We start from the raw sequence: 25663 nt of genomic DNA, 5'->3' as shown, positions 1-25663 counted from the left end.
TCAGGTGCACCATTTGAAAGGATTGCTTTAGATGTCGCGGGTCCATTTCCTACTAGCAACAGCGGAAACAAATACGTATTGGTGGTTATGGATTATTTTAGCAAATGGCCAGAAGTATACCCAATCCCAAATCAAGATGCGGAAACAATTACAGTCTTGGTTGTAAATAATTGGGTTGCAAGGTATGGTGTACCAATGGAATTACATTCTGACCAAGGCAGGAATTTTGAATCAGCTGTGTTCCAAGAAATGTGTAAAATACTGGGCATTCGAAAAACACGGACAACTGCATTGCATCCTCAGTCCGATGGTATGGTGGAACGATTCAATAGAACCTGGAGCACTTAAGGAAAGTAGTCGACAAGTACCATAAAGAGTGGGATACGCACATACAATTATTTTTGATGGCTTTCCGATCGGCAGTGCATGAGAACACGGGCCAAACCCCCGCAAAAGTAATTTTTGGCAATGACCTTTGACTGCCAGCCCATTTGGAGTTTGGGATTAAGGCCGATGCGGAGAGAAATGCAAAGAAATCCACTGGTGTCTTGGAAGAAGAGATGAGAGAAATACACGATCTTGTAAGACAACGAACAAAGATTATGAGTGACAAGATGAAAGCCAGATACGATAAAGCAATTAATTCGGAAGGTTTTCAGGAAGGCGATTTGGTGCTGTTGTATAACCCACAACGGAAGAAAGGTTTGTCCCCGAAATTGCAGTGTAATTGGGAAGGCCCATACAAAATTTTAAAGCGAATCAACGATGTAGTTTACCGCATACAAACCATCCGCAAACCACGAACCAAAATGAAAGTGGTTCATTTGGAGAGCCTAGCAGCGTTTAGATCAGGAGATCTGTCTGATCGGGACGATCCGACTTAGGTGGAGGGCAGTGTCACGAATATTAAAATCACTACGTGATACTCACATCACATCGCTAGGGTGATTCTAAGCAGTATGTGCGTAAATAATTAAATCATTATGTACACATTACGACAAGCAACATTCACATACACGCAGCGGGGAAATACACATAAACACATTAATCGTCGTTTACCCACATGCATACAAGGCAGCGAAAAGATAACTCACACACAGATGTACATATTTAGTCAACAGTCAATGTATTGCTCACATATATACACGCACATGCCTATGGGAGAGTCTATAAACTACAAATAGGTATGCATATATGTAGCTCAATTACTAGGGTAAACAAGTAGAACATTCTACAAGGAGAAACATCTGGAATATCCCAACGATGCAGCAAAGAGTATAAAAGCGGCCAAAGCGGAGTAGTCTGACTTGAGTTTGATTTAAACACGCTAACAGCTGTGAAGTATAAGTGTTATTCAAAGTAGTCTAATAAAGACCGTTTTGCATTATTAAATATTTGATTTATTTATTCGACAATTTAGCGATATGAACGTAAGAAGCAAGTTCAAAATAAGCGGAGTTACAGTAAATTCGTTACAATATGTTAGAGCGCTTTTTCTGAAGCCATTGGTTTCGAGCGACAGGGACAGCTCTTTTACAATCTTGCCGGAGCTGATGGTGTCGTTCAACGTTGTTGTTGTTGTAGCATTGCTTCGCCCCATCCAATAGGTGTGACCTATCACAAATTGTCATCAATATCCGCAAACGAGAGTCCAAGGAAACAGGATGGACCATAATGAGAGGGGTATTAGAGGCATTGGTTCCACATTACAATTGAAGAGATGGTTGGTGTCATGTGGGGACACATTGCAAGCAGAGCATACATTTTGGATGTCGGAGTTGATTCTGGATAGGTAAGAGTTTAAGCTGTTACAGTCTCCAGATCGAAGTTGAGCTATAGTGACTCGCGTTTCCCTAGGTGGTGTGCGTTCCTCTTCTGTAAGTTTAGGGTATTGTTCTTTGAGTACAGGATTCACCGGGCAATTCCTGACATAGAGGTCCGACGCCTGTTTGTGAAGTTCACTGAGGACCTGCTTGTGTTTTTTGGCTTCATGCGGCTGTGTTCTCAAGTGCCGTATTTCCTCATAATTACGGAGATGACTCCTTAAGCCCATGGGCGGTGTTGGCTCATCAATCAGATGTCTGTTGGGATGCCCAGGTTTCTGGGTATTCAACAGGAACTGTTTGGTTAGCATTTCATTTCTCTCCCTGATGGGGAGTATTCTCGCCTCATTATGTAGATGTTGATCTGGGGACATAAGAAGACAACCCGTGACGGTTCTGAGGGCAGTATTTTGGCAGGCCTGTAGCTTCTTCCAGTGAGTAGTCTTTAGGCTTGGCGACCATATAGGGGACTTGGTTTGCAAGTGGTAACGAGCGTTTTTTAACTTTTCCCCAAGTACTGCCAGCAAGAGATTTGAGGATTTTATTACGGCTCTGGATTTTCGGTACAATTGCGGCTGCATGCTCACCAAAATGTAGATCCTGATCGAACGTGACACCCAAGATTTTGGGGTGTAAGACAGTCGGTAGCGTAGTGCCATTGACGTGGTTGTTCCAAATGGTCGACATTTGGCACGTCCATGTTGTAAATAAGGTCGCCGATGATTTAGTCGGTGATAATGTCAGGTTACGCGAGGTGAAAAAACTGGAGAGATCAGGGAGGTAGCCGTTTATTTTCTTACAAAGCTCATCGATCTGTGGGCCTGGGCCTGTGACCATTATTGTGCAGTCATCGGCATAGGAAACGATAGTAACTCCTTCTGGTGGCGAAGGTAGCTTTGATATGTAGTAGTTAAACAAAAGTGGGAATAGGACACCACCCTGTGGCACCCCTTGTTTAATTCTTCTTGGTTTTGATGTTTCGTTTCTAAATTGCACCGATGCCTGCCGACCACCCAGATAATTTGCGGTACACCTTTTAAGACATGGGGGAAGGGTAGACCCTTCCAGGTCTTGCAGTAACGTGCCATGGTTGACCGTATCAAAACCTTTTGTTAGGTTTAGCGCGACGAGTTTTGATTTAAACCGCAATTTATCTGGGTGCTAATGGCATTTAGCGCGGTGGTGGTGCTATGAAGTTTTCTAAAGCCATGCTGATGACAGGCTAGCTGCAACTTCAACGTCATTTGGCACAGCCTTATGTATGCGATTTTTTAGTAATACTGTATTCCACAGGCTGTACTAAAAAAAACTACTAATTTATATTTAAATTACAAGTACTATACTTTTATTCAGTAATCAAACTTCTAATGGTGTTTAATGAAATTGGATGACTCATACGTTGATGGATTTTTAAAAATCCTTACGCTATGTTATCAAAAACTCATTCAAACAGATAACGCAGACGCCATATATAAAATATTTTTAGTTTTTGCTGTTCAATTATGTATTACATAATTACAAAAATAATATAATTTTAGAATACAAATGTAGATAGTGTGGACCATAAAAATAAAAATACAACTACATTATTATAGATTAATGGAGGATTAACAAAAATTTGATATAAAACATATCGTTAGCTTAATTCATAAAGCACATAACCAACAGATTTTTCGAAACTGTGTTTTTAACATATTTTGCTGTGATATATTTATATACACCCTCTCTTTCAAAGCGTTAATATCAATAACAACGGAGTTATGCTAATTTTAAAAAGCCTTATTTGCATGTAATGAATGTGAAAATAAAATGTTTTTGCTTCTAACGTAAAATTTTAAATTTGTTGGTTAAAACTTTGTTAAAAAAGCTAACGATATGCGCTCATATAAATGTGTTTGTGTATTAACATTTGGTAAGGGGGTGCATACATATTCAATTATATAACTTGTGAAAAGTTTGTGTATACATTACTATGTTATTGATTTACTTTAACATTATGCTGCAAAAATGAAAAGAATAAAAAACAACAAGAATACGGTATGGCATTATGAAAATGAAGGAATTCTTAAAAATGCTACCAAAGCTGTATTGTACCTAAAGGGCCAATTAAACTTACTTAACCCTAACGCCATAGTCGTAACCGTACCCATATCCATAACCATCTCCAATGTGATCGATTAATGGTGCCATAACCTAAAAATCGTGAAAATTTCATAAAAATGAAGAAAACGCAAAAAATCACAAACATATTCCACAAAAAATAAGTCTCTTCGTCATAACGTATACAAAACAATGAATAAAATTTACAAAAAGCTATTAAATTCACCAACTCAAATATTTTTAGGTTATGGACATGGCGAGAAACCAAAAACCAATTGGTTGGCTATGGTATGGTTATGGCTTTAGCGTTATGGTGCGGCGCCATTAATAGATTACATTAATTTCCATAAGGTTGGTTATTGGTGCCTTAACCTAAAAATCTTGAAAATTTCATAAGAATGAAGAAAACGCAAAAAATTACAAACATATTCCACAAAAAATAAGTCTCTTCGTCATAAAGTATACAAAACAATGAATTAAATCTACAAAGGGTTATTAAATTCACCAACTCAAATATTTTTAGGTTATGGACATGGCGAGAAACCAAAAACCAATTGCTTGGCTATGGTATGGTTATGACTTTAGCGTTATGGTATAGCACCATTAATCGATTACATAGATTTCCATAAGGTTGGTTCGATCAGCTGTTTTATCTGGCTATGGTTTTATGGTTATAAGTCATCATTAATTGGCCCTTTTTTAAGGCACCACGAGCCATAGCTCAAATGAGGCATACTTGCTTCACACATATTCTTAAGGCCACAATGACGTTTTTAAAATAGATGCGTTTAACACAACCTTATGCATTCCAATAACATCGCCACAATCAACCAAGATGTTGCGTTTGTAAATATGAAGGAACTTCAGACTTGGCAATTGAAGTTTATTACGTCTTGCCCATTCACATACAAAATTTCGCGAAGCACTGTTATAAACATTCTCCCTATACAACAAAAATACTTGCTAACATATTTTGTGTCGTATTCGTTTGTTATATTGCAGTTTTTAATTGTGAAAAATGTTAGAAAATTTACCAACCAGTGGGAAAAATAATTTCACTTGCAGAGTGTGCCAACACCCTTAGCCAAAGCAAATGTCAAATTCTTCTTCTTATGATTTGCTTCCAACAAAATTTGGGAGTTGGCTACTTTTCAATATCAGACGGCGCCAGTGTCGCTCATTCTACCGTTCTCCATGAAAATACGTGCTATCTACTCATAATGCATAAGCTTGTGTTAAACTCATCTATATGAAAAACTGCTTATGTGTCGGGACCTATAACCTACATCGTCTGTCGTTAGCGAGACAGCAACAAATAAACACTGCGAATTGCTGTTGCACAAATGTGAAGGTTCCCTGTGAGAAATATTACGATTGGAAAACGCAACTACTACGACGGCCTTTCCATATGTAGCTCATCTTCCAAACACGTTTAGGTTTGGGTTTTAAACTTAGTGGGTATGTTACATTTAATAACTTTTCAATACAATATGAGTTTTGTAAATTATTTTAACAAAAGTAAAAATTTCATTCTGGACTCTCCAAAAAAAGTTTTTTTTTTTCTGAGCCAAAAAAAATTGAACTTCTGCACTGCAAAAAACTAATATAGAATGTTTTGAGAAACTTAGCGAAATAATAAAAAATTTATATGAATGTATCTTTATGTCTTTTTTTAAGTCAGCTAAATATTTTTTAAACATTTTTCAATTCCCTGATTACGGCAAATGTATTAATTTCGGAAATATGATTTTTTAAGCGAGTGATCGCCATTAATTTCACCATATTTGCCGTGTTGAGCAGCTCTGGCAAACCAAATTTCATGTGCATTTGCATGTAAAAATATCGGTTACCTTTCGAAGCGAGTAAAGCTTAATGAATTGAGGGACTTGAGAATACTTCAAACTATATCTGAATCAAACATGAAATTTTCCAAAAATATTTGGTATAACTGTTTTTAATAAATGCACCATCAGCATGCTGTAATTGTAACTTTGATTTCCTGCTGGGATTTTCATGCTCTCGCTCGCACTAAAGGGCCAATTAATGGTGACTTATCCATAACCAGATAAAAAAGGTGATGGAACGAACCTTATGCAAATCAATTCGATTATTGGTGTCATCCATACCATAACGCTAACGCCACAACCATACCATAGCCAACCAATTGGTTTTTGGTTTTTACCATATCCATAACCTAAAAATATTTGAGTTGGTGAATTGATTAACTTTTTGTATAATTTATTTATTGTTTTGGACACGTTTTGACTAAGAGACTCATTGTTTGTGGAATATGGTTACAATTTTTTGCGTTTTCCTCATCTCAGTTTGATATGGATCAGTAAAAATATGGTTACGACTATGGCGTTATGGTTAAGGAAGTTTAATTGGCCCTTAATACACTTTTATTTTTATTTTTGCCTACCAGTGAGCTAAAGGGCTAATTAAACTTCCTTAGCCCTAACGCCATAGTCGTAACCATACCCATATCCATAACCATCTCCAATGGCACCATTCCTTAACCTAAAAATCGTAAAAATGAAGAAAACGCAAAAAATTACAAACGTATTCCACAAAAAATAAGTCCCTTAGTCATAACGTATCCAAAACAATGAATAAAATCTACAAAAAGTTATTAAATTGACCAACTCAAATATTTTTGGTTATGGATATGGCGAGAAACCAAAAACCAATTGGTTGGCTATGGTTATGGCTTTAGCGTTATGGTGTGGCGCTATTAATCGATTACATTAATTTTCATAAGGTAGGTTCGATCAGCTGTTTTATCTGGTTATGGTTTTACGGTTATAAGTCACCATTAATTAGCCCTTAAAACTATGTGCAAACGGGTTTCAGAGCACGAAAGGCATTATAAGGAATTATAGAACATCTCGAGACTAAACTTTAAAAGTCGTATAATAAAAGCGAAATTAAAAAAAAACCATTCGGCTACTTTAGGTTAAAAACCTTTAATACAATTCTGTGGCTTTCAGGCATAACCGAAAAATCACTTAAAGCTGATTCGTTTTTTCGAAGTGTTTACAAAAGTTGGCGGAATACGCTGAGTTGTTCGGTTATGGGAAAAATGTAGTTGTTTGGTTGAGAAATGTCGATATTTTAAGCTGAGTGTTGGAACAATTAACATTTACAGATGGGAGTTTCCATCAAATAAAACCCCTTCTGAGCTAATAAATACATTGTATTTTGCACCATCCAAAAACGTTTACATGGGTTCAAGTCAGGATTCAATTACTAGAGGTTTGTTCTCCAATGATGACAGATCTTTGACACTCCCAAGTTAAAAAAAACTGGACGGGTTGCTTTTACGAAGTAAGGAAAACGGGGAATAATTCAATACCCTTCAGTGGAAGTTGTAGTAGAAAAGTATCTTTAGTAGTATATTAATAGTGATAATAAATTTGCAAATGCCAAAAGTTTTTGGGGAAATAATTAATTTTCTACTAAATATTTCGTGAATTGATAAAGTTATGTTGGTTTCGTCATTCTTTCAGAAATTGTTTGAAGAATGCCGTACGTTAGAATTTTATTCAAAAATGCACTATCCCAAAATTTGTTTCAAAAACTCCCTATATGAGCATAAGTTCAATGCATTTTGTCATAAAAGGGAGTCAACGAAAAGCATTCTGAGATGAAGCGTTCTTCAATCTAACTCTAATATAGGGCGGTTTTGTGACAAATCCTGAATTGGGAAATTTTTGAAAAATATTTTGAGATAGCACGATTTTGAACAGGCAGCGGACATGGGGTGATACGCTACTCAGCAGCCGTAATGAACTGACAAAACGAATGTTCCGAACACACGGAATTAATAGAACAGAATGTCGACTTTTAATACGCGCCCAAAAATATCCAGATAAGTGTCAAAATACGTATATACACCTCGATAACAATAATTCGAAGCCGGAAATAACAATTTTAGCTCGTTCAAAAGATATTGAAAAACCGAAAAATTACCCAGAGTTGCGTTGCCGGCCTTCAGCCGAGCTTATAAAAAATTACCCTGGCCGGTCCACCAATGACGTGGGATCAAAATTAAATGCGTGCAAAATCCCTTTGTACACAAAATCTTTTTCAGTGCACAAAAACATTACAACAAGCACATGAAAATTGCCAACTTCAACTGCAAATATCTCGGGACAGAGCTACAATTTTTCTTTTCCGTCTTCGGATTATTGTTGTCGAGATCACCTCTCGATATTTTTGGACGAGTATTAGCAGTAGACTTCTGTCCTAGACTTTTACCTGAATAAGTTAACATGCCCAATGAGTACATTTCGTTATGGCATCTCCATTATTTACTAATGACAATTCAACGTGAATCGATTTAATTGTCGAGGTTTTGACGTTGAACGATGAATTTTGAATTGGTTTAGGTTTCGTATATTCATAGGTTTACGAAAGTGCACGATTTCCTGGTATCCTCACTTTTCATAAAATTACCTATGTTCAATGTTCAGCCATACATATAGATCGAGGCATAGTTAATAAATTCAGTATAAAATTAAAAAAAAATATTCTGAGAAATTATGCAGCTCAGTACTTAGCCGGTATTTGTAAACTGATTGCTTCCTATTTCTACTACTAATATTTTTCGAAAATTCGCAAAGAAACAACGCAGTTAACGAATGTCAGTTCGATTTGGGAGCAAAATGGGTGCAATTGTCAAAAAATGTCGAGCAAACCTCTTGTGATTGAATCATGGGTTCAAGTAAGGTTAATCCATTATTTTTTTAAATTTCTTTTGTATTTGGATAATGTGAAGAAGACGTAAGCTTAGCTCAAGGTTCTTTATAACAAGATAAATTGAAAAGTTTTTTTGCAAATATTTTTTACAAAGTTGCCATTCTTTTACAAACAAGAAATCAAGCTGCGATGAATTTGACATACTTTTTTCCCAATTCGAAATAAATTTCGAGATATTTGGAAATATTTACGACTCACTATACACATTTAAACTTTAAAAGAAATGGTTACGGATCGTAACAGGAAAAGGGGACACATTTTGTATAACATGAGAACTATAATTTTCTCAAATTAAATTCAAACAGCATCTAAATCAGACCTGTTAAATTTGAATTAGCATTAGTAATCAATTAATTAGATGCCTATTTTAATGGCCAATGATTATTTCAATTGTTTTCCGAAAAAGGCAATTACTAATTGATTACCATTAGAAAAAAATCAAAAAAAAATATGATTTTTTCCGATTATTGAAAAAAAAAAATAAAAATTATTACTTTTGATTATTTTTGATTTTTTCGATTATTTTAATTTTTTTTTGATTATTTTTTATTTTTTTTTTTTTTATTAATTTTCCCGCTTTGTTGGAAATAAAATTCTCGTTTGTTGCTGCACGGGATAATTTCTACATACAAGTACATTTTAGGATGGAATAGTAAATCGTAAACGCTTATCGAGGCGAATATATACATGCAACATATAGGGCGAATGGTATATGAGCGTTGATTCAAACATATTCTCCGGTAAGTACACACACATCTGCATATTTTACTACTCTCATTTTATGAAATAATTTGGGATCGAAAACGGCAGTTTTTCTAATTACCCAGACAATATGTAAAAAAATGTTGGATAGGTTGGCGTCCAAAAGCTTTCATTTAGCAACGATCCTTTACGGTTTCATCCTTAAGTCTAGCCAATTTTGTTATAAAAAATAATGTTATATTCAAAATAAATATAACCACTATTTTGGATTACGTTATGGATATGCACTGCTTATTTTGTACATACAAGTACATTGGTGGATGTAACGGTATATCGTGAGCGCTTATCTAGGCATATGGGAACATACATACCCACTTACAAATCATCGTGTCTATAGATGTATCCGACGAATACCTTGCGGGGGAGTGCGTATTGTTTTACGACAAAACAATATGCTCAAACAATATGTATGAGTAATACTACTTAGATTGATAGCTTCACTTCCAACTGAAGCGGTCCTCTAAGATATCATTCATCATCATGATCAGTTGTCTAAGCAAAGGTTGTTATATCCCAGATAAATTTATTAACATATGTCCATGTACATTCGATTGAAACTTCTTTTTTTTATTTCCTTATGATTACGTCTAGGATATTTCCTATAAAATCCGAACGCGGAAAACAAAAATTTTGAGTGGTTCAAAAGATATTAACAAAAAAAAATGCTTATTTATGATAAAGCTCTCTAAATTGGACGAAGAATACTCACATAGTGGCGATGCTATGAAACCAATATTACTAAAATAAAGCGAACAATATGATAAACTTTGATTACAAAACAGTGCATAGCCATAACTTAATCCAAAATGGCGGATATATTAATTTTAGATACAAAATAAAATTTGGCTTGACTTAAGGATGAAACCATTATTATTTTATATAATGAATGTAATCATATACTATTCGCCCTATATGTTGCAAGTACATATATATTCATGCATGCTTAACCAACGAGCCGATATCATTTCGTTACGATAATTAACGTTAATAAACGAAACAAAGTCATTTCGTTTCGTTTATTAACGTTAAGAACGTCAAATTAACGAAATGATTTTGTTTCGTTTTCTGCCCTATCAAAACGAAATCAAATCGTTTATGTTGATTATTAATTTCAAACTATGCTGGCAAAGCTGATTGATGGCGGAGTCATTAAAGGTGGAAGCATTAGCCAAGCTGATTGCAACTTTTCTCATGAATTTTGACAGTACGAACATTTCTCAGAGTATTTTTGACATTACCACCAACGAATTACACAAACAAATTACATGGAGTTTGTGTGTGTATGTCCGCTCGCTGTTACCACCTTACGGCTTCACCATGGCTATAGCATTGCCAGCACAATTCAAACATAAAGTATCACGTTTTTGTTAACGTTTTTAACGTTAACGAGAGCTTTTCGTTTCGGTTAAAAACGAGATACAATTTATCTTGATAATTTCTTTATCGATAATATTTCGAAGTGTTTCAACAGAAACGGTGGAAATTTTTTGATAAACGATTAGCTTAACGTCCCTGATATATTCGCCTCGATGAGCGCTTATGATTTACGATTGCATCCTAAAATTTACTTGTATGTAGAAATTATCCCGTGCATGCAACAAACGAGAATTTTTCTTTAAACAAAGCTGAAAAATAATCCAAAAAAATCAAAAAAAAAATCAAAAATAATCATTACTTTTGATTATTTTTGATTTTTTTCTGATTTTTGATTACTTTTGATTATTTCTGATTTTTTCAATAATCGTAAAAAATCATGATTTTTTTTGATTATTTTTTTAATCAATTGAAAAGTAATCATTCAAAATAGAAAATAATGGCAAGTAATCACTAAATGGCATTTAAAGAAAATAATCAATGGAACGGCTAATCATTACCATTAGTAATCATTATTTAACAGGTCTGATCTAAATATTACAATACCAAAACTGCAATAAGACATGTTAGACCGTTTAGTTTTTTTCTAACTTTTTATACTTGTCAAGACCGTGACGTTTACTACATTTTCTTTGATAGTTACGGCACTAGTTTTTAAACGTAAATTTTTATAATCAACCGAGAAACGGGGCGTATACAATTATTTCAAGTCTGCTGAATTCAGTGGTACTATCAATTTTGCTATGTTAACCGCCGTTTTCGAGATGTTGACCAAAGTTTGTCCCTGGATTACCTCAAGATATTTTACACTTATATTGATACAACACAAAAGGAGGTGTTTAGACTATCAAGATATGATGCATTGGGAGATATCGCACAAAATACACTAAACTAAGCTAAGCATGAAAACGCTTATAAATCAAAAAGGGTTAATTATTGTAAAAAATTTAATGAGCTGATAGGCCTTAGTTATTAGTTATATCGACGAAGTAAAACTAAAACACAACTTTAAATATTGTGTTTTATTTAACTAAGGCCTATCAGCTCATTAAATTTTTTACAATAATAAGTACTTACAAGGCTATAAAAATCAGCAATATACAAAAAGGGTTAAGAAATTCTTTTTCTTTGAACGCAGTGTCAATGGGAAAGATTTCAAAATTAGTTAAGGCGGTCCCACAATGGCATTTCTCATATAGATGCGTTTAACACAAGCTTATGCATTCCAATAACATCGCCACAATCAACCAAGATGTTGCGTTTGTAAATATGAAGGAACTTCAGACTTGGCAATTGAAGTTTATTACGCCTTGCCCATTCACATACAAAATTTCGCGAAGCACTGGTATAAACATTATCCCCTTACAACAAAGATACTTGCTAACATATTTTGTGTCGTATTCATTTGTTATATTACAGTTTTTACCTGCGAAAAATGTTAGAAAATTTACCAACCAGTGGGAAAAATAATTTCACTTGCAAAGTGTGTCAACACCCTTAACCAAAACAAATGTCACATTCTTCTTCTTATGCTTTGCTTGTAACAAAATTTGGGAGATGGCTACTTTTCAATATCAGATGGCGCCAGTGTCGCTCATTCTACCGTTCTCCATAAAAATGCGTGCAATCTACTCATAATGCATAAGCTTGTGTTAAACTCATCTATATGAAAAAGTGCTTATGTATCGGGGCTTTTATGGTAAGACAGTTTTGCGGCTGCCGTTTTGTGGTCGTAGCGTGTTCCTCCTACACACCGAAGAGTCCCGGGCAAAGCAACATCGAAAATTTTGAAAATAGAAAAAAGCTTTTTCAATTGGAAAACAGTTTTTATAAGCTGCGTCGCCACTCGGCGGTGATTTAGCAAACACTCCGAGTGTATTTTTGCCATGAAAAGCTGAAGTGAAAATTCGTCTGCCTTGTGGCTGCCGTTCAGAGTCGGCATAAAACATGTACGTTCCGTCCCGCCAATTTGTAGGAAAAATTAAAAATCTCTTCGAAGGTATATCGCCCCTTGTATTAATTTATTTTTTAATTTGTTTTTAGAAAAATGTCGAGTTACAGTTTATAAAAGCAAAATATAGCTCAGACAACTAGCTGGTATCAACTAAAGAATTAGTGAGCCAGGTGTGATTTTCGCTAATATTTTTCGTTGTGAAATCGTGTGAAACATTTTCAATATCAGACTTTTTTTGTTTTGATACAAATGCACACTCAATATGGTTGAAGCGATATTGGCAACCACTAGCAAAACGACACTTTTGTTTCTTATCGCGTTGCCAGCCATACCGCAATCGTGTTTTTTTTTTTGTTCTGATCAGGAGCCGAAATTGTTATTCCTTTTATAATTCCTTGCAAAACTATTAATTTTGAACTTTTAATATATTTGGATTAAGATACAAATTATTTTGGTATTGTTATTTTTTGAGTCCGATAGAACTAGTTAAACTCGGACTTTTAAAAATAAAAGTCCGGAAATAAAAATTAAATCCGGACTTTTATTTTTTACGGCCAAAATAAAAGTCCCGCTTGATAACAAAGAAACGGCTTATCCGAAACAAACAATTTTTTTTAATTCAGATAATCCGTTTCTTTGTTATCAAGCCGGACTTTTATTTTGGCCTTAAAAAATAAAAGTCCGGATTTAACTTTTATTTCCGGACTTTAATTTTTAAAACCCCGAGTTTAACTAGTTCTATCGGACTAAAAAAATAAAAATACAGATTTTACTTTTATATATGGACGTTTATGGAAACAGTTCGAAAAATAAAAAGGATGCATGATTCGACAGGATATTGCTATAGTGATACCTGGGAACTCAAACATTTTCACCTAGGACAATTTTTTGACCAGGACTTTTTCGACTCCAAAAAAAAAAATAATTATTATTTTCCGTCCCTGGTTCTGATCGCACAGTTTAAATAACAAAGGATAGGTACAATAAGTTACAATTAACTGAATGCAAAACATTATATCTAATCCAACTATTATACGGTTATGCTTTAGCAACAAACGCACTTACATCAATGCAATTATGCTCTGAGAATGAATAATTTTAGAAAGTTAGCAACGAGTTTTCATCTACATTGTATTAACTTGTGAATACTTTTAGTCTTTCTTCTTTTTGCATATTCTAAAATCTTATACGCGATTGTATTTGTTGTGAGTCTTTGATTTGTTGGCTTTATGGTGATATAAGTAGCTGGTTAGGCTACTGTTGACGACGACGAAGGGGCTGCTACAACTTAATTTGACGTGTTTGGTGCACTCAACGTGGTGGCTGATGAAAACGAGGACGTTGGTGGTAGTGTTGGTTGTGGTGGATCCATATGTGTGGGTAAAAATAATGGCAGTGGTGGCAAATCGCTAAACTGATTTTTTCCTACCTTTACGCCAGTTGAATTATTATTAGCTGCTAAAAATGTGGTATCAGGCGTTATGGACTGCGCTTGTGCGAAGCACTGTGTAAGCGCCGCTGGCGTTAAATTATTTAAACCAATTGCATTAAAGTTTATTGGGGGTCATTGAGAGCAGTGATCCTTTTTAGAGCCATTTTGAGGTGATGTCATATTAGTCTTTTGTTGTTGTAAATCCTAAAATAGATATAATATTTATAATTATGTATATTTGAAAAAGCAAACATATCTACATATATAAATAATAAAGTACGATGTCTGAGTCCGAACATTAAATACTCAGCTGAGACATTCTATAATAAAGTTTATGGAGCTTCACAGAACGTGTTATCAAATGTTTGCGTTTTTATTAATCGCCCGTAATGCCCATAATGCAATAATAAAGGTTGATGTCGACAACATAACCTCGCTTTTTCGGCAGCTATATTTTCCAGTACTTACTTGTACTAAAAAAGTAATAAATTTTGATTGCTTCATTTTTCGTACAAGTTTCCCCAAAAAAAATCAGTTTTAAGCTAAATTTTATCTAAACAAGTGAAGGTGTCTAAGTTCGGGTGTAACCGAAATTTATATACTCAGCGTGAGCTTCAATTGTACATTTACTTTTTTACATAACCGCCCGTTTAAAAAAAATGTCTCCCCATTTCCTCTTACAATAAAACTTGATAAGTGAAATATCATTGATTCAAAACTATTTTTTGCAAAGTTATAGCTTATTATTATAGTCTACGACCCTTTTAAACCTTTAAATTTGTTTTATATCTAAGTTGCCGTGGTCTTTAACCGATCCCGTCCATTTTTACTAGAAATATTTTCTGCTATAGGGAAAATTTGTGTACACAATTTCATTACGATATGTAAATTTTTCTTCGAGTTATGGCTCGAGAAACATAGAAAATTGCTTAGTCATAAAAGGGGCGGTGCCACACCAATTTTCAAACATTTTAGTGTTTTCCAATTTAATGTTATCTATAATTCAATTTAGAAAGTAAAATTCTATTGATACATAGCTCTTTTTTGCTAAGATATAGCTTATTACGTCTACGACCCTTTTAAAAATCTTTTATATAAAAGTGAGCGTGGTCCTTAACCAATCTCGTCAATTTTTCTTCAAAGCATTCCTTATAGTAAAGGCAACCTCTCTGCCGAATTTTGTTACGATAGGTTTAACGATTTTTGATTTATGATTAATAATATTTGTAAAATTGATTTTATCACAAGTGGGCGGTACCACGCCCATTTAAAAATTTTTATACTCAGTTGAGCAGAGCTCACAGAGTGTATTAACTTTGATTGGATAACGGTTGGTTGTACAGGTATAAAGGAATCGAGATAGATATAGACTTCCATATATCAAAATCATCAGGATCGAAAAAAAATTTGATTGAGATGTCCGTCCGTCCGTCCGTTAATACGATAACTTGAGTAAATTTTGAGGTATCTTGATGAAATTTGGTATGTGAATTCCTGGGCGTTCATCTCAGACCGCTATTTAAAATGAACAATATCGGACTATAACCACGCCCACTTTTTCGATATCGAAAATTTCGAAAAACCGAAAAAGTGCGATGATTCATTACCAAAGACGGATAAAGCGATGAAACTTGGTAGGTGAGTTGAACTTATAACGCAGAATAGAAAATTAGTAAAATTTTGGACAATGGGCGTGGCACCGCCCACTTTTAAAAGAAGGTAATTTAAAAGTTTTGCAAGCTGTAATTTGGCAGTCGTTGAAGATATCATGATGAAATTTGGCAGGAACGTTACTCCTATTACTATATGTATGCTTAAAAAAAATTTGCAAAATCGGAGAAAGACCACGCCCACTTCTAAAAAAAAAAAATTTTAAGTCAAATTTTAACAAAAAATTTAATATCTTTACAGTATATAAGTAAATTTTGTCAACATTCAACTCCAGTAATGATATGGTGCAACAAAATGCAAAAATAAAAGAAAATTTCAAAATGGGCGTGGCTCCGCCCTTTTTCATTTAATTTGTCTAGGATACGTTTAATGCCATAAGTCGAACAAACATTTACCAATCCTTGTGAAATTTGGTAGGGGCTTAGATTCTGGGATGATAACTTATTTCTGTGAAAAAGGGCGAAATCGGTTGAAGCCACGCCAAGTATTTATACACATTCGACCGTCTGTCCTTCCGCTCGGCCGTTAACACGATAACTTGAGCAAAAATCGATATATCTTTACTAAACTCAGTTCACGTACTTATCTGAACTCACTTTTATTGGTATACAAAATGGCCGAAATGCGACTATGACCACGCCCGATTTTCGATATCGAAAATTACGAAAAATGAAAAAAATGCCATAATTCTATAACAAACTAGCAGACCTGGCAGACGTTGTTCTGCCCTAAATTTGGCCTATCTGCATTTTTTAATAAGCTTTTTCCGTCTAACTCTGTCCTTCCCCACCCCTCTTCACTTTTTCCTGATCCTTTTATTCACTCCTCCTTCCGTCTTTTTCGCTTCATCTATCTCCATATTCGTCTCATTCTATTTCTTTCTCAGTATCCTTCTACTTCTCTCTTTTCTCTTCTCTCATCTTCTTCTCATTCTTCTTCATCCCTTATTGACTGTCCCAGAGGGTGGTATGTATTTTGTTCCAGTCCCACTCCGAGTCTCAGTCCCGGTCCTAGTTCTAATCCCAGCCCCAGTCCGTCTCTGGTTAACTTCCCGGAAAAAAGGATCGTAAATACTAATATAGGCAAATTTATATACCAAATTTTCAAATTTTGAATTATTTCTAAAAAAAATCACAACTCAAGAATGGCTAAACCGATTTGGGATTTCAAAATCAACTAACCATCACCTCTCCTTCCTGTATCTTTCCTAAAAATATCATGGCAATCTTTCTATCCGTTCTCGAGTTATGGAGTGACAATCAAAATGTACACTTCTTTTTATATATATAGATACGAAAAAAAGGATGAAACATGGTAATTGGATTGGTTTGTTGACGCAAAATATAACTTTAGAAAAAAACTTTGTAAAATGGGTGTTATTACACCTACCATATTAAGTAGAATAAATGAAAAAGTTCTGCAGGGCGAAATAAAAAACCTTTGAAATCTTGGCAGGAATACTGGTCGTGGTATTATATATATAAAAAAATTAGCGGTACCCAACAGATGATGTTCTGGGTCACCCTGGTCCACATTTTGGTCGATATCTGGAAAACGCCTTCACATATACAACTACCACGACTCCCTTTTAAAAGCCTCATTAATACCTTTAATTTGATACCCATATCGTACAAACACATTATAGTCACCCCTGGTCCACCTTTATGGCGATATCTCGAAAAGGCGTCCACCTATAGAACTAAGCCCCGCGCCCTTTTAAAATACTCATTAACACCTTTCGTTTGACACCCATACTGTACAAACGCATTCTAGAGTCACCCGTGGTCCACCTTCATGCCGATATCTCGAAATGGCGACCACCTATACAACTACAACCACTCCGTTTTAAAACCCTCATTAATACCTTTAATTTGATACCCATATCTTACAAACACATTCTAGAGTCACCCCTGACCCACCTTTATGGCGATATCTCGAAAAGGGGTCCACCTATAGAACTAAGCCCCACGCCCTTTTGAAATACTCATTAACACCTTTCGTTTGATACCCATATTGTACAAACGCATTCTAGAGTCACCCCTGGTCCACCTTTATGCCGATATCTCGAAATGGCGACCACCTATACAACTACAACCACTCCCTTTTAAAACCCTCATTAATACCTTTAATTTGATACCCATATCGTACAAACACATTCTAGAGTCACCCCTGGTCCACCTATATGGCGATATCTCGAAAAGGCGTCCACCTATAGAACTAAGGCCCACTCCCTTTTAAAATGCTCATTAACTCCTTTCATTTGATACCCATATCGTACAAACAAATTCTAGGGTCACCCCTGGTCCACCTTTATGGCGATATCTCGAAACGGCGTCCACCTATGGAACTAAGGATCACTCCCTTTTAAAATACGCATTAACACCTTTCGTTTGATACCCATATCGTACAAACAAATTCTAGAGTCACCCCTGGTCCACCTTTATGCCGATATCTCGAAAAGGCGGCCACCTATAGAACTAAGGCCCACTCCCTTTTAAAATGCCCATTAACCCCTTTCATTTGCTACCCATATCGTACAAACAAATTCTAGAGTCAACCCTCATCCACCTTTATGGCGATATCCCTAAATGGCGTCCACCTATAGAACTATGGCCCACTCCCTCATAAAGTACTCTTTAATACCTTTCATTTGATACACATGTCATACAAACACATTCCAGGGTTACCCTCGGTTCATTTTCCTACATGGTTATTTTCCCTTATGTTGTCACCATAGCTCTCAACTGAGTATATAATGTTCGGTTACACACGAACTTAACCTTCCTTGCTTGTTTTTTCTAATTATTATCAAGAGTCTCAATATCAGTCCACACGTCAAATTTCAACATTCTAGGTGTATTATTTACGAAATAATCATGTTTTTTGTGTTTTCCAAAATGTTATATATATAAAAAGTGGCCGTGGTTATCATCCGATTTCGATCATTTTCAATACCAATCTATTCTGGGTCCAGATAAGCTCGTGTACCAAATTTGGTGAAGATATCTCAATATTTAACTCAAGTTATCGTGTTAACGGACAGACGGACGGACATGGCTCAATCAATGTTTTTTTTTCGATACTGATGATTTTGATATATGGAAGTCTATATCTATCTCGATTCCTTTATACCTGTACAACCAACCGTTATCCAATCACAGTTAATATACTCTGTGTGCAAAGCATGCTGAGTATAAAAATTCTGGTAGCGGCTTATATAGTTATTTCTCAACGTATAATCGTAGTAGAAATCAAACGCAGTTATGTATGTAAAGACAACCCTTTATATTATGCCGAACTTTGTCAGAATAAGGGAAAAGGTCAACGGGATGAGAACACCTGAATATTCATTTCATCATGGCTTTTGCCAACTTTTATTAGAAATGTTCCTCTTTACCAGAGCTGATGAAGAATGAAATCATTTGCTTTTTGAAATTAGAGCTTTTCTACAATCAGTATTTCACAATTTTTTCTTCATACGAGAATTATACTTTCATTTCTTTAATTCTGCAATCATGCGGAGAAACAAGGATTTCATTCAGCACCGCATGCAATTGAAAAGAATGCTAAATCAGACTGCAGAAATAAATGTACTGAAATCAATGAGTGCACTCAGGTGATTTCACATTTTTGGTGTGTGAACTCATGCATTCATTACCAATCACTTGCTACAAAAATGCGTAAATAGTACCTAAAATAGTACGAAAAAATTTTAAGTTCCATTTTATGAAAGCTTAGTTTTAAAAATTGGTTGAAAAAGTTTTTATGAAAATAATTAGCGTGAGAAGAGTTAAAACAACTTGCTCAAGAGCATTAAGCATGACAACCTTAAAAATGTCGAGTTATATTGAAAAAAAGTATCATTCCGGCAAGTTGAACATTCCTGTCTTTCTTATTACATTTTTTTTGGAGTTCGTGATATAGTGATTTTTTTACTTGGGCATATTTAATTAACCCTCGGAGCATATTTGGTGATTCATTTTGTTAGGTTTTCTAACAAATTTTGCTCGTTTTTTTCGAAGGAGCCCTTGAAATTCGCTCTCATAGCTTTATAAAAAATAAAGCTAAATGGAAAATAAATGCTTATCAAAATTTTGTTTGGAAATTGTCATAGACAAAGTGCAAAACCACCCAAATAACACAAATCGCAAACGTAAGATTTTACAGCTCTGCACCCCAGACACCCCGCTCTATACATAAAATAAATTTTTTTATTTGAACCTTAATTTTGCAAAATAACGGTTGAATAAAATGTTGCTTACACAAATGCAATACACTCTTTCAGTAGGCAGAAGCATTTTTTAATTTAGAAAAATTATTACTTACCTTCTCATGGTAAAAATTGGAAAAGAAAAAGTTGTCTACAGTAAGTTTTCTACCCAACTGTAAAGTTTGCATCATCGGTTTCAATCAATTTCTTTTTTCCCCGTGATCATTTTGATACATGTAAATCTTTATTTATCTCGATTAGTTTATGCCATTACGATGCAGAATGACAGATGAAACCAATAACCTTATTATCTTGGGTAGAATAAAGTAAAATGGATATATCCAAAATTTCACATCACTTGCGCACCATACAACATATGGCACATTTATATAAAAAAATGTTGTGAAAATCGGCGTGATATCGAGCAATCTCTTTAAGTGGGTGTAAACTATTTACTTTACTGCAAAATTTCTAAACTGTACCTACTCGCTAAGAACCATGGATCTTACTGATCTTGGTATTCTTTATTTACGTAGTTTTTTTGTGCTTTTTTTCATAAAAAAAAAGTTTCTTACACTTTTAATGTTTTTTATGTTATTAGTAAAAAAATATATACGTTCTCACCGTACAAGTTTCTGAGGTCTCGAAAACTGCGTTTTAGAAATTTTTTTTTAGTTTCCGAATAATAGCAACATGTGCCGCCAAATGGGTTAATGAATATGCCAACAAATTCTAAAACTTCACCTTATATTAGGGATATCAATATTTTATAATTTCGGAACCCCGGGAATTTCGCGATCTTGTATTGTAATTAATACGGGGATTAGATATTCTTTAGATTTCAAAAACCTAACCTACGAAAGTGCACAATATTATTTAGGATAACCTTTTATGCATCAAATCATAAGGGTTAAAATTAATTCAGATATAAAAAGGTTTCAAACTTCGTTGCATAACATTTTCAATTCAAACTAACAATCACATATTTTGAAAAAAATAATATACATTGTATAATAAAACCATAATTTCTTGTGAACCTTTAATCCTATTTATGTGTGTTCTGCTTTTAATACTAAGCAACATTAAAAAACTTCCAAAAATATTCCCACATTCAAATAAGTACTACTACTATAGGTTTGTATGTATATGTATGTGCGCATGCTAAATTAATATTGAATTAGGTAAGCCTTAAAAAGCGGTCTTCTGACGGCAAGTAATGTTTCATAAGAAATTTGGAGTCCCGAAAATGCTACAATCAGTCTCTGAATTTACATCGCTAGCATGCATGTTTAGGCAATTGTCAAATAAAAATAAAAAATGTATTTAAATAATTTTACACACCAAGTGCACCAGTAGGAAATGAGCGCGTGTATGGCAAAGTTTCTGCAATGCTATCTAATGGGGATTTCCTTTCTTTCTTATTGTTACTATTTAATATTGTAACGATCACTAAATTTGTACAAAATGATGCTTTTTCGGACAATATTTTATTAAATGAGGAACACAAACATGTCCACTGCCAAGAGTGGGGTAGGGTTTTATAAGTTTGTTTCATAAACTTCACCCTTAAATGGAACAATTGAAGTATAAGCACTTCCGCAGTACTACTTTTACAATTTTTGTTTGCATACTGATGGTCCCCACCGTACACATTAATTCTGCTTAACTGTTTCCCCAACATTTTTTTCAGAAAAATATACGTACTTATTCTCAGTACTAAGAAGTTGTTTTCATAATATAAACCAAAGTAGAAAATTAAGATTCTTATTGTACGTTTTAGCACCATCAATTAAAGGGTTCAAGTTTTTTATTACTTCTTTTTAAATGATCCCATCAAGTAAATGGAGCATTTTAGAAAAATTTTCTTTTGAAAAAAAGTGTTCAGAGCGCAAAGAGTTTTTTTATATATTTTTTGTATGTACGTTGTGACACTGCACTACTCTCAAGTTGTCAAATGAAACCAGGCTAATCCTGTTCATGCCGAGTCGTTGTAAGGCAATGGTTTGTTAACAGTCGAAATCTAAAACTGCTCAGCTACAGAGGAACCCTCATCAGCTAAGTAAAATAAATGCCGTATTAGTAATAAATATACAGACATATAATGGATAGAATTAGTAGAAAATATGGTAATGAATACAGTTAGTTACTATTAAGAGAGGAAGGAACAGATTTTTTAATACAAAAAAGCGAGTCCGAAACATCAAATGTGCTAGAGTGGGAGATGTAATTCTGACACAAACAGCGGAAGGGCTCATTTAGTTCAAAATCTGATCTACAATATTTTAGGAAGAGAGGTTTAAGATGTCTTGAAGGCCCGCAAGGGACATTAAAGTTGTTTACTTCGCTTAACAGAAATCAGTTAGAGACCGAACCATTTAGTAATTTAATCATATATATAATTCCAAGCATTTCCCTGCGACTAGCAAAGAAATCCCTTAAGGAGAAAGGTAAGAATTGTTTTTGGACTGATTCTAGCCGATCAATATGAACCTGGTAGCTCGGGTTCCAAATTATTGCACCATATTCTAATATCGGCCTGACTAATGTTGTAAAAAGAGCTTTAGTAACATACGGGTCGCTGAATTCTTTATACCATCGCCTTACAAACGCCAGAATACCTTATTAACAGCCTTATTAATAGTTGTAGTAATATGAATGTTGAAGTTAAGTTTACTGTCAATATCAACCCCAAGGTTTATAAAACTGTATACATACCTCTTCAAGATTTGAATTGTTAAGAGTGTAGGAAGCTGGCTGAAGTAATCTACATAAATTTGCATTTTTTAAGATTAAGTGGCATATAGTTGATGGTGCACCAATTGAGCCATGTGTCCAAATCTGATTGTAAAATAGACCTTTCTTCGCTTGACGCATAGGATAATAGGAAATTTACATCTTCCTTTGCGAGAGAAAACCTAATTATTATTATTAACTTATTTATTTGGGCGAAATCCAAAATTTTCTTGCTAACATATTCTTGGAAAAGACGCGGCGATATATATTGTATGAGCAATAAAGTTTCCAATTGGGTAGGTAGTTCAATATTGTACTTATGTCATTTAATGAAATTGTTTTATTTTTATAAATTTGTTTGCTTATGACAATAGAAAAAACATCGCATCCAGACACAGGTGTAGCATTTTCAACAAACGAGATATAAAGAAAAAAGCTTATAGCCAGCTAACGTAATTAATAGTAATATAGTTACACTATTTACTATTAATAAAAAATTACGTTGGTGTCATGCGAATTTCATCTTTTTATATGAACAAACTTTCTAAAAGTCTTGAAAACGATAGAGGTCGTGTTTTTCATTAAAGAAGTGGTCAATTTCGATACCATTCGCTGCCAAAACTTTCTAAATTTTCAAAACTATTGCAGGGGCTCCAAGAAAACAAAAAAAAAAAACGTTTTTATAAATAATAATCTGTACAAAATCCCCCTTTCTCCTTGACCTGATGCAAGGATCGCCAAAAGCTTCTTATGGGAGCGTGACCACACCTACTTTGAAATCCAAAAATAAAAAAATGGCGATGAAGCTAGTAAAAAGTACACTGCAAAAACTTCGAAAATTCGTAAAATAACAGTTTTTTAATATCTCGATCCTTGCGCCACCTGGCGGCGATTTTTTTCATATGTCGCTTTCTATTCATGTATGTAATATGTGTTCCAAATATTAGCCTAATCGGAGCACAAATACGATTTTTTGAAATATTTCGATCCATGCGCCACCTAGCGGGAGTTTTTTTCACAAGGCGATTTCTATTCCCGTATTTAATATGCGTTCCAAATATGAGCCTAATCGGAGTACAAATACGATTTTTTTAAATATTTCGATCCATGCGCCACCTATCTGAAATTTTTTGTCTAATTATTGCATTTTCATCGAGTTCTGAACCATATTCCAAGTTTCAAGCTTGTAGCTTATCGGGAAGTTACTTAAATTTCGATTACAAAATTATGTTCGCTACACAGATTTAAGCTAAATAAAACACTTTAAAAATAACGGCTATTATTATATTCTACTAGAAGACCCAGCAGACATTGTCCTGCCCTAAATTTGGCCTATCTGCATACATTTTAATAAGCTTTTTCCGTCTGACTCTGCCCCCCCCCCCCCCTCTTCACTTTTTCCTAATCCTTTTATTCACTCCTCCCTCCGTCTTTTTCGCTTCATCTATCTCCATCTTCGTCTCATTCTATCTCTTTCTCAATCTCCTTCTCTCTTTTCTCTTCTCTCAATTCCTTCTCATTCTTCTGTATCCCTGATTGCCTGTCCCAGAGGGTGGTATGTATTTTATTCCAGTCCCAGTCCCACTCCGAGTCTCAGTCCCAGTCCTAGTCCTAATCCCAGTCCCAGTCCGTCTCTGGATAATATATTACTCTGCACTAAAGCACTCATCAACAGCTTTTATTTCATGTCCATATTGTATAAACACTGTCTAGGAATTCACTGGCCCACGTTTTGGCCTATATCTCGAGACCCTACTCACCCAGGGGTATAAAAATTACTAGAATTACTAAAGCACTCATCAACAGCTTTCATTTGTTATCCATATTCTATAAACACATTCTAGGGGTACTCGGGTCCACGTTTCGGCCTATATCTTGAGACCCTGTACGTCGATCGCAACCAAACCTATGTAGTAACCACCGCGTGAGGTTTACGCAACTTGTGTGAAAGTTTGAACAAAATCGACCGACGCATCTCTTCAAACACCGGCGACCAACTAACACACATTTTAGCCTTTTTTTTTTATATATATAGATTTTTATTTTTCACACTACACTATAATATTAAAACGAAATGCAGATTTTCGTTGCTTTTGAAATTCGGCTTAAAAATTGCACATGGAACAACTAAAGACTCCTGAATTAAAAAAAAAAATGTCATAGTACCTCTAAATCGCGGGCCCCCTCAGAAACCCCCCACCCTCTCGGCGGGCCTGGTGATGTGCTATACTTGCACAATGCCGAAGACTTTGTAAATCGGAAAAATTGTTTTTTTAAATTTCCGAGTAGCTTGTTTTTTTTTTTGATAATGACTTTTTCTTTTGACTTATACTTATATACATTGAAACATGCTTTACAGATGTTGTTGAATTTCGATACATGGGTATTTGCTAGTAACAGTATTCAATACTGTCCCAGATGTGACTTTTACTTCATAAAGATATCATTGTAGGGTTCTTATGATTTTTATTTAACTTTGTATTTTAGTTACTTTGAACTTTGTAATTTTAAAATGTTTTATCAATATTTTAATTTTCAATATTGATTATTCAATTATCAAAAAATTTTCATTGTTGGAAGTTGGTTAAATAAAAGAATTAAAAAGATCAAAATAAAAAATAATCAAAATACGTTCTTTTAAAAAACAGAATTTTTAATTATAACCTACAACTGGCGATCCCGCCTATACACCTAAAATTGTGCTACAACAAATTATTGCAACTAATTAGTGCGCCTAAAATCAGGCAAAAGAACATTTTTTAAAAGCAACTACAACAAGTAAGGACGGGACTTCATACCTTTCATGAATGGGGCTGAACAATAAACTCATCCCGTTCGTAATC

General features: G+C 34.6%; 1 protein-coding gene across 5 annotated transcripts in view; it reads right to left on the bottom strand.

Moving 5' to 3' along the window:
- Positions 1 to 25663, bottom strand: part of yem (yemanuclein) — a 123827-nt gene that overhangs the window by 26918 nt on the left and 71246 nt on the right. For 3 of the 5 annotated variants that reach the window (XM_067761173.1, XM_067761175.1, XM_067761174.1), the window contains one exon: positions 13428 to 14410. In XM_067761173.1, the coding sequence (XP_067617274.1) occupies positions 14339 to 14410 (72 nt within the window). In that variant the 3' untranslated portion in view covers positions 13428 to 14338. Of the gene's footprint in view, positions 1 to 13427; positions 14411 to 25663 lie in introns of those variants that run through there. The other 2 variants (XR_010948970.1, XR_010948971.1) reach the window with 1 other exon arrangement.

Source organism: Eurosta solidaginis, chromosome 1, assembly GCF_040869045.1.
Source record: "Eurosta solidaginis isolate ZX-2024a chromosome 1, ASM4086904v1, whole genome shotgun sequence".
In the NCBI taxonomy this organism is placed as follows: Eukaryota; Metazoa; Arthropoda; class Insecta; order Diptera; family Tephritidae; genus Eurosta; species Eurosta solidaginis.
The sequence above is the reverse complement of the archived record's forward strand: the minus strand, read 5'-3'. Positions and strand labels throughout refer to the sequence as shown.